This window comes from Ascidia mentula, chromosome 3 (assembly GCF_947561715.1).
Source record: "Ascidia mentula chromosome 3, kaAscMent1.1, whole genome shotgun sequence".
In the NCBI taxonomy this organism is placed as follows: domain Eukaryota; kingdom Metazoa; phylum Chordata; class Ascidiacea; order Phlebobranchia; family Ascidiidae; genus Ascidia; species Ascidia mentula.
This window is the reverse complement of record NC_138568.1, coordinates 21,007,080-21,022,812: the sequence shown is the minus strand read 5'-3', so window position 1 is coordinate 21,022,812 and position 15,733 is coordinate 21,007,080. Positions and strand designations below refer to the sequence as shown.

At 38.4% G+C, this 15,733-nt stretch overlaps 1 protein-coding gene across 1 annotated transcript; it reads left to right on the top strand.

Annotated features, from left to right (window-relative positions):
* The first annotated feature begins 6,272 nt into the window (after nucleotides 1-6,272).
* On the top strand, nucleotides 6,273-12,003 carry LOC145895932 (uncharacterized). The gene is made up of 13 exons (XM_082984705.1): nucleotides 6,273-6,311; nucleotides 6,942-7,091; nucleotides 7,368-7,565; nucleotides 7,677-7,911; nucleotides 8,017-8,201; nucleotides 8,369-8,440; nucleotides 8,503-8,697; nucleotides 8,854-8,925; nucleotides 9,044-9,238; nucleotides 9,564-9,635; nucleotides 9,705-9,896; nucleotides 10,795-10,866; nucleotides 11,575-12,003. The coding sequence occupies exons 1-13, from the start codon at nucleotides 6,273-6,275 to the stop codon at nucleotides 12,001-12,003; spliced, it is 2,106 nt and encodes a 701-aa protein (XP_082840831.1).
* Nucleotides 12,004-15,733: the final 3,730 nt, after the last annotated feature.

Sequence of the window (15,733 nt, the reverse complement as noted above, 5' to 3'; positions counted from 1 at the left end):
TTTTGGAAGGGCAATCTCCAGATAAAGTTCTTTCAAGTTTTAAACCATCACTTGGGCTCGAAGTACTGAGTAAAGTACGTACTTCTTCGTAGCATCGTCGCGCTCTACCCTGCTGTAAAATTTTAAAGGTTAATAATTAATTATTGACCAAGAACGAATTATGCCTATGTGAATAGTTTGATGCGTTTGCTGTGTGAGGACTAGCTTATGTAAGTTTGCATAAAAGTGCTGCTGACCAGATTTCATCGGTAAACAACATCTATTTGGAGCAGTTTTTGCTTCTATAGACATCCAGAAAATTAATGAAGTTTTTGCTTCCTACCAGGTTATACAGGTGAGGTTTTCCTATTATTTGTATTTGCGTGGTCAGGGAGGTTAAGTCGTGAGGCCTGTTAATGTCACGATCAGTTTGCAACCAAACCTAAAACACCATTACCTGCAGGGTTTGGTGAAGTACGATAGTCTATCAACCCCTCTACGATAAGTGAGCTTCAGGAGTTCATTCGGCACCGAAAAGGTCACGATTATATGATGTGTATTTCATTATTCCGCAAGTTTTCGAAGCACCGACTAACATAACTAATGTGATCGATTTACTGGTGAGTTTAACAGACCAGGCATTCTGTGTCGTGTATGTCATTCTGGCCATTTTGCAGCAGCTTTAAAAAAAGTAAACAGTCAGTTATTTGCATTTGAACGGCGCAGTGTGCACTTTGACCATTTTGAGGTTTAGGTGATCATACGTATTGTAGCATGAGTACATGCCCCTATAAAATAAAATTGTTGGAAATTCCCATGCGGCTAAAATAATTCCCTTTTGCATGACAACTATATGCGGATGCATCGGAAATGTGGATGACTTTTGTAAAAATTTAACAAAATAAATATTTAACTGTGCAACCATGCAAGTTCTCAATTTATTTCAAATTGTTTGTTTGTAGTCACGCCAGTACATATGGCTTCGTCCGGCGTCACTGCGCTACGGCGGTTGTGGTGATTTCGATCCTCAAAGTTTGCATTTTGCGTTTAACTGGGCGTTACCTTGCCAACTTAGTCATGGCGGCCGTGATCTTCACGCGCAAGAGGCCAAACCAACAAACTCTGATAAAACGTTATTTCTCCCACTATTTAACCTTGTTTACGGAATATGATAAAATTAAAAGTCTAACATGAGGTTAAACTCTCCAAGTCGTGGCATCCCAGCATTACAAAATATTGTAGCGACGACTGCGTATTTATCGAACCGTGACATGCGTCGATTGATGTTTTCTACATGTGTCTCGTTTTATGTTAATTTTTGAAGTGCCCGTCATTCTGATTTGTTGGCGCCTGAATAAACACCGCCACAGGTGTAAATTCGGAAGAATAAATCTCTGGAAGGACATTTTTTTGTTAGAAAATTTGTGCCTTGCTGAAGACTAATTAACTATTACTTGGGTTGTTCTGTTAGGGAACCTCCAAAAATTATCTTCATTGTAAAACGTAGCAATATTTATAAGGAATATCTGTACCCTTTTCTGTTGAAATGTCTTCTGTGGACGGGGGTAAGTAATATCTGTCAGTTTATTGGTTGACCCAAATAAAGCAAAAACTGTTTCGGTTATTTCAAGCATATGTTTTTATTTAAGAATACAGCGGCACTGGACAGCAGAACATTTATTATGGATGGTTGTGGGAAAACGCTTTCCAACTTGTTGCCTTTCGGCCTTTTGTAAAGTTCCATATGTATTTGTAGCAGCAAATAGCAAACACACGAGCATTCGTATTAAAAGTTGTTAACAGTCCTGAACCACTACCCTACTAGGTTTGTTAAAAATGACTAATAACGACGAAATAATTTCCTATTTTTTTATTTTTGTGAACGTGAAAAAAAAAATAATGAAAAAAAAGTAACGCAAAACATAAAAACAAAACCGTTTGATTTTTGAGAGCCACTGTTTTGGAATATTTGCAGTTTTGCTGCGGTTATGCTCTTTCATAGGGTAAATACAAATAGTAAATTTTTAGGTTGCTTTATTTCTTGTGGATTCTCAAGGGTCTTTTGATAATCAAGACTCAGTGAAAGGCTGTTCCTTTATATTTGCACTCAGCACTATGATGAGCTCCGTTCAAATCTATAATGTGTCCAAACAAATTGGAGGAAACGATTTACAGCATCTTCAGGTAAGTCACAGTGGCGATATTAAGTAAATTAAGTGCATAAATGTTGTTCATATTTCTGGAACTCCAAAAGGAGCAAAAGACGTTCAGCGCCAGTATACGATCTTGATTTATTAACCGAAATAATAAATTCGCCTATTGGCATTTTCAGTTTTTGTCTAAAAGTATAGCAATAAAATAATACCACAACAAAAAACTTAACAGTAAGTCCACTTTCGGGATTGCTAAGACAAAAACCGAAGCGTATAAAAACAATTAAACTTTTCCTGGGACAAGCCGCTGTGGTAACACGGACGCAAGAAAACGCCGAGAGACTGCATGCACACAGAATACAAAACAGTGACGGAAATAAAGACAAAATAAATCAATGAACGCAAAGATAGTCATTTTTTACAAGGTAGAATCATGGGCTGAATATGTATTGACGCCCTGAGGTTGCTTGGACGAAAATTACCGTAAAACAATTATCTTCACAAATGTAACCATGGGAGGTTCTTGGACAAAAATTACCGTAAAACAATTTGCAATGTCCGGTTTGTTTTTAAATAAGATGGGGTGTTTATTTTGATAGTGTTTTACCAGCGCCATCTTGTCAACTTTGTCATCTTTAAAACAACCTGTTCGCCATGTGTGAATTCCACCTCGTGCTAAAACGATTTTTAATTTGGCCAATATATTGTTCTTGTGGTGCAGGTAGCCACGTAAATTCCGTAATTTTTTAATGTAGATTTTATCGTAAGGGGACGGTGTGGTGGAAAGGGTTGTGATGCAGGTGGCAAAGTATATCGTCGTCTTTTTTCTTCGGCCGCCGCATAATGCGCATTTCCGGCAAAGGCCGAGAATACCTATCAACTTGTGTGTTTCCGAGTGCAAATGCACGGTGGTTAATGAAAATGGCGCAAAGTGCTTTTGGTCGCTTGAGGGTGATGGACGATGCAGGTTTAACGTGTTATCACAGCGGCTTGTCGCAGGAAAAGTTTTATCGTTTTTCATTGATTCGGTTTTTGTCTTGGCAGTCCCAAAAGTAGACTTACTGTTTTGTTTGATGTTGAAGGGGGTGCTTCGTCACGTGTATTTTTCTGAATGCGCGTCGTTGCCAGAAAACGCTTAATTGTTTCGAGACGCGCAGAAAAAGCAACACTAAAAGCAATACGTATCACGCTTCAGTGAATTCAAGGGTGACATCCGCCACATTACTCCCCCCCAGAAGCGGGATGTTGTTTTTTTGGTCGCCCTCTTTTACGAGCTTGTCCAACAGGTACCGGTTTGGAGCAGTCAACTATAGCAGGTTTAAGGCGATCAATCGAAATGGAATGTTCAACACCTGAAATTTTTATCACAAAATACTTTTCGTGACGAGCACACACTTGAAAAGGACCATCATACGGTGGCGAAAGTGGGGGGCGATATCCATCTTTACGCACGAAAACATATGTGCAATTGCGTAACGAAGGTGGCACAAATACACGAGTTCGACAATGGCGCGACATGGGCTGCGGTAATAATTTTTGAATCGCACCACGAAGAGTTTGTACAAACTCGGAATACTTGATAAACGTGTCTGCAGCAACAGGAAAATCCCCAGGTTGGGCAATGGTTGAGCCGTAAACGAGTTCCGCGCTTGACGTGGTGAGATCTTCTTTTGGCATGTTACGTATGCCGAGCAGAACCCAGGGCAGCTCGTCAATCCAATTTGGATTAGCCGATCTAGCCATCAGGCTGCTTTTGAGTTGACGGTGAAATCGTTCCACCAATCCGTTAGCCTGTGGGTGGAACGCCGTAGTGCAGTGGTGTTTAATTCCCTTGAGCTGGCAAATGTTCTTCCACAATTCAGATGTGAACTGCGGGCCTCTGTCAGACGATATTTCCGTTGGGATCCCGAAGCGGGCAATGCAATGAAATATAAACGCTCTTGCGCAACTGACGGTTGTCGCATGGCCATCGTGTAAAGCGGTCGACAATGGTAAGCAAGTATCTACTTCCTTGTGATGGCGGCAGAGGGCCAACAATATCAATATTAACGTGGTAAAATCGCGCTTTGGGGATTTCATAACTATGAGGAGGAGAACGTACGTGTGTTTGAATTTTGCACTTTGGCATTGCAAGCATTGCCGAGCCCACTCTGCAACTTGCTTGTTTAAACCATGCCACACAAACCTTGACGAAATGATTTTGCTTGTTGTTCTGACTGATGGATGGGCTAGGCCATGAATAACGTCGAACACCTTTCTTTGCCATGATTGCGGGTGATTGGTCTGCAAACACCAGTGGACACATCACATAAAAGTCTCACCTGTGAGGTGTCCATGACAACTTCTTTAATTTGTAAGTTGGATACGGCAGTGCTGTAAGCTTGTACTTCGGGAACATGCTGCGCTTTGGCAAGAGCAATGTGATCCAAATTGATTGCGGGATTTTGAATGGAGCCTATCACTGCTCTGGATAAGGTATCGGCAACACAATTGTATTTACCTTGTACATGACGAAGATCCGTTGTGTATTCGGATATGGCGGACAAGTGGCGCTGTTGTCTTGCTGACCATGGAACCGATGACCTTTGTAACGTACAAGTCAACAGTTTGTAATCGGTGTAGAAGGTAAATAAACGGCCTTCTAGAAAATAGCGGAAATGGCGAATAGCCAGATCAGCCGCCAACAACTCCCGGTCGAAAGCGCTGTACTTCATCTCGTTAGCACGCAAATGACGACTAAAAAATGCATGAGGTTTCCAAATCCCGTTTATATGCTGTTCAAGCACCGCTCCTACAGTTCTATCGGATGCATCAACAGTCAGGGCGAATGTGGCATCAGGATGTGGGTGGTTAAGTTTGGTTGCATTTGCCAGTGCAAGTTTTGCTGCGTTGAAAGCACATTGCAAATCACGAGACCACTGCAGCTGAGCATTCCTTTTTGATGTGGAATTATAAATGGGGGACATGATACTTGTGGCAGAAGGAATAAATCTGTAATAAAAGTTTATCATTTCAGGAAATTTTGCAAACCTTTAGTAGTGGTGGGGCAAGGAAATTTTTCCACTTTATTGGGCAAAGGTTTTGCGCTACGACATCAACCAAATGACCTAGAAACTCAATTTGTTTGTTTCAAAAACACATTTGTTGATTAGAAGACCACATTCCTGCAGGCGGTGGAAAAGCTGTTCTAGGTGTAATTTTATGTTAACTTGGTGAAGTGCTGGCCACCAGTATGTCGTCCAGGTAAACAAAAACAAATGGTAAAGATTGACATACCTGGTCCATACCCAATCAAAAAATTTCTACCGTTTATCTCCGGCCATTCTAATCACACAATCGGCTGTTCTGCGATTATGTCTCGTGCGGCCAAGCATGTGAATAACGTACGAAATGAGTGCATACATAATAGGTTTAGGTATGGTGTTGCCATGCTTGATAATTAGCTAAAAAATCTACTAAGGTTCAACTGTGGCATTGCGACGCTTGCGCGGCGTGTGGTTGTAAGGTATCAACCCGTTGAAGGCTCGAACATGTTTGCCTTTTACGAATTTAGCCCTAGTGACTAAGTTAAATATCTCTACGGTGCCTTGCATAAAATTGAATTTACGAACAATTATACAAACACTTTAATTTTTTGGAGATTTCAAAGGCAAATTTTCGATTGCGATATATAATTTTTATTTCGAAATAATTTTGATGACATATATTACGTGTTATTCTTGATAAAATTTGGCGATTTTATTTTCATGATGTGGTCATGGAATATTGATAGCCACATTTTGTCATTACCGTGGTTGAACTTTTAATGTGTGAGAATAAATTGCGCAATTTTACTTCGGATTCATTCATGCGTGAAAAGCGTGGTCTGGTAAGGACGAGACCGCTGTGGACAGACGTTATGTCTTCTTTTTGTTGCGTATCTGACTGAATCCGTTTTATTGTATCAGTTGGAAATAATATTGTATCATTGTCAGCATTAATAGTGGCAGATGCTTCTGTTTTAAGATTTTGTAGAACATCAGATAGGCTACCTTTAATTTAACTATCTGCTATAGGTATTAAGAAAAGAAAACCCATGTTTGTACAATGATAAATTTGAAAGTATAATTGAGAGAAAAGGATGCAGCACCTACAAGAATTATGGCTGCAGATTTGAGAAATATCATAACTGACCCAATGGTAAGTACAGTACATTGCAGCATGTTATATATTTGTGAGTTTGCCTCTGTTGTTTTTGTGTCTGTGGTACTGTTAGCCTAATTTTTAGAGCAAATTTGCCTAACTATTTACTCATGTTTATTTATGTGCTATTAAAAAGTTTTTAATTTTACAGTGATTGAAAAAATCCCATCTCTGTCCGGAGTGGAGAACTGCGATGGTGGGCGAACTCATAATTACGCAAATTGTTTGTTTCAATAAATTAAAGAAAGGTTATTGGAATTGTTGTGTCAATGATAATTGTATGCAGGGTATATCATTCAGTATGTGCGGGACATAGTAGGTTGAGGTTAGATAATAGGCCTGAACATGCACAGTTATATTGTTCGGCCTAACTTCAGTAACAAGGATGAGCCAAACAAGACCCGCATCTACGGCCATCGCTGGTAGTGTTTCTTTGTCGAACTTTTACCAGAGATATATGTCTGGCTAAGGTTCGAAATCCATATACGGGCCATACCTATCTGCCAAGCTAACCAAAGAAAAGCGGTGAAGGCCCGGGCGAAATTTTTTGATTGGGTAAGCCGTTTAAAAGTCTGGGCTGCATTTTAAGGCCGAAAGGCAATGTTAAAAATCAAACAATCCAAACAGAGTCATGATAGCAGTTTTTTGGATGTCTTTCTCTGCAACAGGGACCTGATGGTAGCCCCAAACAAGGTCGATCTTCGAAAATATCTTAGCGCCGGACAAACGCGATTTGAATATGCGGAATGCTGTAGCGATCTGGCTGGGTCGACACATGTAGGCGGCGATAGTCACCGCAGGGGCGCCATTAACCTCATGGCTTTGGTACCATATGTAGTGGTGCGGCCCAAGGACTGGATGAACGACGAATGATCCCCATTTGAAGTATCTTGGCAAACTCCGCTCTAGCGATTGCAAGCTATTCGGAGGATTAACGACGTGCCTTTGCGTGAACCGTCAATAAAGGTGAGATAAGTCAATAAAGGTTGTTTATTTGTTTCTTTCTTTGCGATAACAAAAAACTTTATTGGTTAACCACCACTATTTTAACAGCTATTTACACAATACGCAACAAGCGCTCATTGGATGGATTATGTAGAAAAGTTTTGCAACGAGACAATAAAGTTAGTCTCTGACCCAAATAAGTTGGTCTCGGCTCCAACAAAGTTAATCTCGGCCTCAAAACGGGCTTTCAATGAATTGAGAAAAACTGATAAGAACAAACCGAAAAGCAATAAAACATCATTTCAGGTTTTTACACTTTTCATGTCATTTTCCATAAAAACAATGAGAAATATTCAGCAATGATTTATTTTACTACATTAGTCTCTACATTATACCTAATTTCAATTTTATTTCAAGCACTTAATGTTTCTTGTTCGTGACTGGGGTGACAAAAAATACAAATGTGATATCGATGGTGGCGAAGAATATCTTCAAAAAGTCCTCAAATCCACTTCAAAAAACTCAGAAGTTGAATCAGTTCGGAAGGGCTTGCGTGATGCTTTTGAAAACATCTCTTGTTTTTTGATCAAATATCCAGGAGAAAAAGTTGCTGAAAGAGATGAGGATGAAGGAGGTCAACTTCAATTAAAAGGTGAAGTTTTCAACCTATGGAAAGCTAATAAAGTGTCTCCACAATGCAATGAAATAAGAATCGTCTATGATGCTTTCCTGCTATTGTTTTTGTTGTTTTTTCCAGATGTCGGACCTATATTTCTTGACACGGTCAAAATACTTGTGAAAAACCTCTTTGCCCATGAAAACGTTGTGATTAAGAAATCTATCGGGAAAACGATTACAGGAAATGAGCTCATTGGTTTAAGCTTGTCTTACTTTAATGCACTTAACGATGGAAAAATGCCAAAAGTTTCGACAATAGCTCAGGTAAAGTTTTTTTGGACTAATTTACTTGAAAAGTTGAAAGCGAAACTAGTCAACTTTTGAAACTGATTGATTACCCTCCAGTGAACGTTATTTCCAAATTTAGTTCTTTTGAATTTTTTGTCGCATCTTTCCATCATATAAAAAGCTGTTTAACACTATTTACTAAGGCATCAGCAGAAAACAATGCTCGAAACGCCATACAAGAATGCATGAAAAACTATAAAATACAAATGAACGAGGTATGAGTAGAAAAATTATAAAAATTGAAAACAGTTGTTAAAAAAATTTAAATTTCCCGCAGTTCTGTGAAAAACGATGCTACAGCCAACCTGTCTTTGCCGATAAACATGAAACCTTAAAAACAGAAGCTCTGGAGTACTTTGATACCCAACCAAATTTTAGCGACGCTAAGTGTCTGGCCAAGTATCGGAAACAATTGAATGATAACATAGACTTGGAGTTTGTTGTGTTCAAACAAATTAACAAAACTAATTTGGTGCGTGTAACCTATAATACGACTGCTAGTTGTGACTTCAACAATAGCTTAACCTTTTTCTTGGCTTGAAAGTTATTTGTAATCTTTAGACGTAATTTTTTTGTTTCTAAAGCTATTTTCAACTAGAGTTAAAAATAATCAATTTATTTAATAAAGCAACGTTGGAAAACGACTGTTTACGAAGGTATAAGCGAAGCCGAAGAACACTACAAAAAGGAAATGCATGAAGTAATGTTTTTTGTTTAATGAATTTTAGTTTTATTTGGGAGTAAATCATAAATATTTTAAAATTTTAAATTATTTTAGTTGTTTGGAGACACAAAGCATTCAATAATTTAACTTATAGGCGATGAATGGACAATTTGTAGAAGAAGATCAGTTTGCAGAAATTGAGAAACTATGTCGAAACAAGGCTTTCAAATGCTACAATGAACTGATAATAAACCTTCCAACTGACCTTGATATTAAACTGGACAGAGAGTTAAAAGATTTGTTGGATGAGCTGCGCGAACAATTCCAAGAAGAAAACGAGAAGAGTCTTGTAAGTCAGTGTAAAACCACTTTCAGTTGAAATTGCCAGGTTGTATACAAATGAATAAGAAATAAGAAGCTTAAATGTCAAACAATCCTTTTAAACGCAACTGTGCTCATCATGAGTGCTATGAGCTAACTTTGCGTGTTACCTTTATCTATTCAAAGTAATTTACTTTTAATTTAATTTTTTTTACCAAAAAGCTATTTTTCACAAAGCTGAAAGCTTTTCAACGTGGTGATGTTTATAGAATACATTTAAAAAATATTTAAAAAAATGTTGCAAATAAATGTGCCCTGTTGTATACACTTCTTGTTTTTAAATCTTTCTGCAGAAACAAAGAACCCAAAAGTCCCGAAGCGAAATTTCAAATATTTTTGACAACTACAAACAAAGAATTCAAAATGTAACTACGCTTGTTGTGTTTTTACTTCTACAATGCGTTTAAATATAAACGCAAAAAAAATATTTTCAGGAAAAGAAAAAGTGTATGACGCAAGCCACATTATATGAAGTTCATTCAAAAAACGAATTGCTTGCAATGAAAGAATTCGAAAAGCTTGACCAGACAGGTTTTGATTTCGAACACGAATCTCCACGAGATGCATTGGAGAAAATGATAAAATTTCATTATAAGACACTTGAGAAGGAAAATTTGCAGACCAAGGCAAGTATAAATTTACATAGGATATTTTTTTATTTACAGTTAATTTACGTGAAAAACTGGTGATCGATGACGTTTAGTTAATAATAATAATGTGACAAGAAGTTGTAGGACAAAAATAAAGCACATGTGGCACGACCATGGCAACTTTGTGTAAAACTAAATGTACATCTACAACAAATATATTTCTAGTTTTTCGCTTCTACGTCAACACAATAGAGAGAAAAGCGGCGAGCAAACGTCAATATTTTTCGCTGTAGCGACTTTGAAGTGATTCGCCTTGTTCGTATTGGAAAAGTACACGTACTGAATATACCCGATAGTTTTAAGAATATAAGAACCCCCAAATTACGGTACATCAAAGGTCATGGCAAGTTGTGACATCACTCAAAAATGCGTCACTGTGACGACATAAACCGAAAGCTTTGGGATTTGTCGTTGATTACGGAAAACCAAAAGATACAGCAGCATCGACTTTACTCTGTACTTCAATAGGTCGAAACAGTGATCATTTGCAGCTCAAATAAGCAATCAAAATCCGTTTATTTCACTTGTTCGCTTGTCCTGTTTAAGTGCTCCTGTTTGATGCAAAACTACTTCCTATGCGTAAGGCTCGCTGCTCTCGCACGACTAAAGCACTCAATGACGTCACGCAACGATAATCTTACTTTCGTACGATATCGTACGCAATTTTAATCAGTTGTAACTCAGAAATCTGTAGCGTTTTAAAACTACATGTTTCGCCAAAAAATGTTAAAAGTTATCATCATGTCATACTTTTAATTATTTTGTTTTAATTTTTCATGCCACATTATTTTAACTTTGTCGAATAAGTCGTAAAAGCTGACATTTGTTGCTTCGAGTAAAGAGTTAAGTGCTGACTACACTCGTTATTTTTCAGGAAAAACTGACAGAAGTAAACGAACCACATTTGCAGAATCAAATTAGTGTCTACTTGAGAACAATGAAAGATGTAAGTTTTGCATTTTCCGTTTTTTGGGTACATGTGGGTCCGGATATATCGTTAAATGGCACCATGGTTGCTATTGTTCGTTTCGGATTTCTTCTTCTAAATCAGTGTTTCCCAAACTTTTTTCAGTACCGCCTCCCAAACACCTTAGTTATTTAACAACCCCCAATAGAACAGACAAAAAACATGACGAATGTATTTGTTGCTTGTCAATTAACGCGATGGGTGACGTTGGTGGAATGACACCAATTTCGTCTGATTTCTAATATTTCAATACCAAACTCTAGTTAAAAACAAGTAAACCATACCACCGAAAATCCTCATTTTCGAATAGCGGTTATTTGGCGTTGATTGATGACACATTGTGACATACATAAAATTCGTTGTGACGTCAGAATCAATATCTTAAAACGTACCACCGGTTGGGAAACACTGACTTACGCTACAAGAGAAAATTTGCCCTATCACCAAGCGCCCACCAATCGGTCATTTATTTCCTAGTGCCCCCCAATCGCCCATTTCGCCTCCAGCGCGCCCCGCAAGATTGCAAACACCACCAGGGGGGGCGTTGGCGCCCACCTTGGGAACTACTGTTCAAAATGAAACAATTGCAACGAAAAACGGGAATTTCCCAATAAAAATATTTAAAAATTGTACCGCACCAAAAATATGCCGAAAGACAAGATTTTTTATGATGTCTTTTATTCATAGTTATGTGATGGGAAATATGTGAAACCGCCAGTTCTAAAAGAAGAACACACCAGACTTATAACGGAAGGAAAAGAGAAAATATGTGCAGAGTTCACAGAAGAATTTTCGCGCACAAAAGATGAGTTTGTTGAAAGATACAACAACGAAGTCGAAGAATTTTACGAGAAAGTGAAGAAATACAACAAACACAACAGATTCATATTTGTGAGAGTTCGTAAAAACGCTCTGAAGGGAGGGGGAGAAGGTGCAGCAAAGGGGGCAGAGTTGGGGGCCACAATTGGGGGTGCTTTTGGCGGGGTTGTTGGGGCTGGTATTGGTACTGTGGGAGGAGCTATTGGCGGGTTTGTAATGGGGATTGTAGAAGAACTTAATTCACCAAAGTTGCCGTTCACCGATTTTGTCAATCCAGACACCACCGATGCCCCATGAGAGACATTAACATACCGATCATTTTTACCTTTGGAAAACTTTACATGATTATTGTCGGATATTATGCAGAATGCTTGTATTTGCTGTAATAAACTATTCTACTTTGGCTTAAAAATACGTGTTGCTGTTTGCCACAATGTTATTTTGGTTTTGTATGAAAATTTTTAAAAGTTTTGTTGAGTAGATCCATGCATCAGTGAAAATGTATCGCAATTTACAGCTGTCAAGTTAACCGCCTAATTGAACACAGGAGCCACACGAACTTGATTAAATCTACCTTAACAGCAATAGCTTATGTTTAGTTTCCAAGTGTAAAATTTTTTTAATTCGAGTTAGTGTGTTGTGTTTGTAGAGTTTATATTTATAAAGCAGTGTACATAAGTAGTGTTCGCTTATTGTTTTGCTTATTGTAAATAAAATACATTGGCTGCTTAATATCATTGTAAAACTGCATTGAAGTTTTGCAACAGTGAATACAATTGACGCGTGCTTGGTTAATGTTTTCAAAATGATGTAAAATGGAAGGGATGTAAAATGTAATAGGCGATACAGTTTTCGGTAAAAAGTCGAGAGGTGTGCTTTTGGGTCGTGCTTTAAAAACATTGGGATCCTTTTCGTACAGTTAAGGAATTATATCGGCTCCGCAACGCTGCCTCCCTAATTCAGACAAGGCCCGGACTCTGCAATAACGGCTCACCAGCTAAAGCCAAAAAAACCTCGAACGGCTAAAGTGTTGTGCGCATATATGTAAAAAGAAAGGCTTTAAATAAACAACTCAGATCATCAAAGAAGGCATAACGAAAAGCATTAGTGCCATGTGTCATTTCTGCCATAGAATCTTACTCAGTTCATGAAAACCATTTAACAAAGCTTGAAAATTTGTATTGAGAATGTAATTTAATTAAAAAGATTAACACTGAAAACCACTATCCATGTTTTTAAGTCCTGTCCAGTGCGTAGAAGAGCTCCATGGACACGCGGGTCCAGTCTAGCGGTATAGATCGTTAGTGCAGGGCAACATTTAGCCATATTTACAGATTGATAAACTAAAACTGAATTCATATAAGGATCTCTGCTTACCTTACGGTTTAAGTGTAGCGACCATCGATTCTTCGGAACAGCACACGAAAACACGCAACGATCATTTGTTACTTTACGACATGTCACGAGTGTTTGCTTTCCTAGAAAATATATTGACATATGCACTGTGGCCTTGGTTGGTTCCACTGAAGAAGCCCTCAATAATACAACAAAATAACTTTTTCAGTGGTCGTATTAGCGATATGTTCAAAAGAATTATTTAAGTTTTTAAATATTAATCGACTTCCTCCTATTCCCGTAGTTTTGTGAACACATACGTCACAGCTAACTTAACAAAAAACAAGAGCACAAAAGCAGAAGGGTTGAAACACTTTGGTAGAACTGTTACGCTTCTTAAATAAGCGCTTCCCAAGGTCCTCAGGACGCTGCATTAACGGCTAACCACCAGCCTGTTCCAGCACAACGGTTAAACAATGCAATTCAATCTTGTTCATAAAACCATAAAAATTGCTCAGACGAAACACAATCTCCCCAAACAGTCTGCCCTCCGATTTTTTCTTAGCGTCTCGTGTTAGTCCGGTTTTATCTTTTTTCTCGCCAGTCATTGGCCCAACAGTGTCACGTGAGAGGAAGGGAGCTAGCGCTACGATATCAAATCAACGTGCGGTGACTGGTGCGTTCGAGACACTTAATAGATACAAAAATATAAATCAATACAAAACATTTAAATGAACTGGTGGAAGGTGAAATAACAAAAGGTGAAAAAGAACGTGGCGTAAAAGAATACGTGATTTAACGAAAGCGTGAAACTAGGAAATGAAACGCAAACAAGTGGGCAAATTCTTTTGCGCTACAGAACAACGCATTTTGCAGACAATAAACTTAGCACCCTCCGCTTATGCTTTTGCAGAACATATATATTTCGAAACTTTACTGTATAGTCTAAACTTAATGGTAGTGTCATCCAACGTTTAGTGGTAAAAATAAGCATGAGGCCAATAATATAAACACTGTGAGTTGCACACAGATGGCAATGTTTTGACCTACATGTGTTATGTTGAAGAATGACTAAACATGTTAATTGGATTCATCTATAAATCGACACTCCTGGTAATTAGAATTGATTGTCAGCACAACAACACCCATATCCCACACTGAGTGCATTTGTAACCATTTACTTTTTATGCGTTTGCAAGTTTATTACAGAAGAATGTTCCCCGGATAACATAGAATTCTACAAACCAACGAATTTTAATGTAAGTTGTTGTACTGTTGCATAACCTAATTGAAATTATATTTTACGTTGTAATGTTGAAGACACTGGTGCATCTGAATCAGCCCTGTTCATCGCATTCAGGTCCATGCTTAAATGCATCGAATACTTGATTCATCGCAAGTATAGTATTTAGATTATCATTTACCGTAGGACACTTTAAACAATATCTCTATGACAAACATGTCAAAAACATGTTGGGCACACCTGTGCAAGCGTATATGGATGCAGAACTTTTTTGCCACTTGCTGTGCAACTAAGCTACCAGTCTGTACGAGTTTTAAATTCATGTACTTAACACGACGAACATAGTGCAATAAGGCTCGTATCGAACCACATGTTTGGCGCATTGAAATGAAATGTAACACCGCAAGCAATATGTGTGTTGCGAATCGAGTGGTGTAACATAACAGGAAGCATGGTGGTGTGATTCTTTTGTTCTGTCGTGTTCGCAGCGTTAGCCACGATTTTTCTTCTTGCCGCTCCATGAGTGACGTATTGTGGTAATATGTTGCTCATATTGGCGGTAATCCCACTGATATCTGTGTTTGGTCGAAGCCTGTGTAAGAATTTACATTATGTGCTTTCAATGCCAACCAGGCGGCTTCAGAGTTTTGCAACTGCGCATGTAACCCACAATGCTTCCACCAATTACCTCCACGCCTCAACTACAGCGTTCGCACGATTTACGTCATCACAAAATTAGTTCCTTTTTCACCGACGGCGTTTGTCATATTGACTTGTGTCGCAATGTTGTCAATTCTTTGGTTTGTTAGTTTCAAAAAAACGATGACAAACTGTAAAATGATCCAAGAATATTTTCAAAGTCTTTGACGTCAGTCAGGCCAGCTCCATACAATGATGGAGCTACACATACCGCGTCATTCAAACTGATGATGGCATATGTTCTTGCCGAAATGATTTTCGTACATGAAACATGACAATGTTAACAATGGTATTGGTCGGCATCTGTATTCTCAGAATTTTCAACGTATTTTGCAAAAAATACCAAACAAATCGGAAAGGGTCAGAACAACGTTGTGCAGTTGTAGAAGAGCTCACTGTCTAGTTATTTAAGTTTAGGTTTTATTGGCTCTCTCTCGTTTGTGTGTAGTTTGGTGAAGATACTTCCATGCGTAACGTTGTATGTAAATGGCTCAAATGACTTGAGAGCAATCACGTGCTTTTGTTCTTAATGTTTTCGTTAGCTTTCCGATGAAACCAACCAGCATTGGAATGTAACCTCCACCCACATATAAACGCGGTACAAACAGCGTCTCGAAACACGAATCCAGAGTTTTTGAGAAAACAATGTTTTGTTGCTTCGTTACGGAACGTCGATGACGATAGTGCAGAGATCACATGTAAGTTTGGTGAAGCGCTAGAGTCTATCCACCCCTCTACGATTAGTGAGCT

What these genes read in the sequence shown, in the direction of transcription:
- LOC145895932 (XM_082984705.1), top strand. Translation starts at nt 6,273, where the DNA reads ATGGCTGCAGATTTGAGAAATATCATAACTGACCCAATG. An exon ending in AAGTTTCGACAATAGCTCAG is followed by an intron (nt 8,202 to 8,368) that starts GTAAAGTTTTTT and finishes CTATTTACTAAG; the next exon opens with GCATCAGCAGAAAACAATGC. An exon ending in ACAAACAAAGAATTCAAAAT is followed by an intron (nt 9,636 to 9,704) that starts GTAACTACGCTT and finishes AAATATTTTCAG; the next exon opens with GAAAAGAAAAAGTGTATGAC.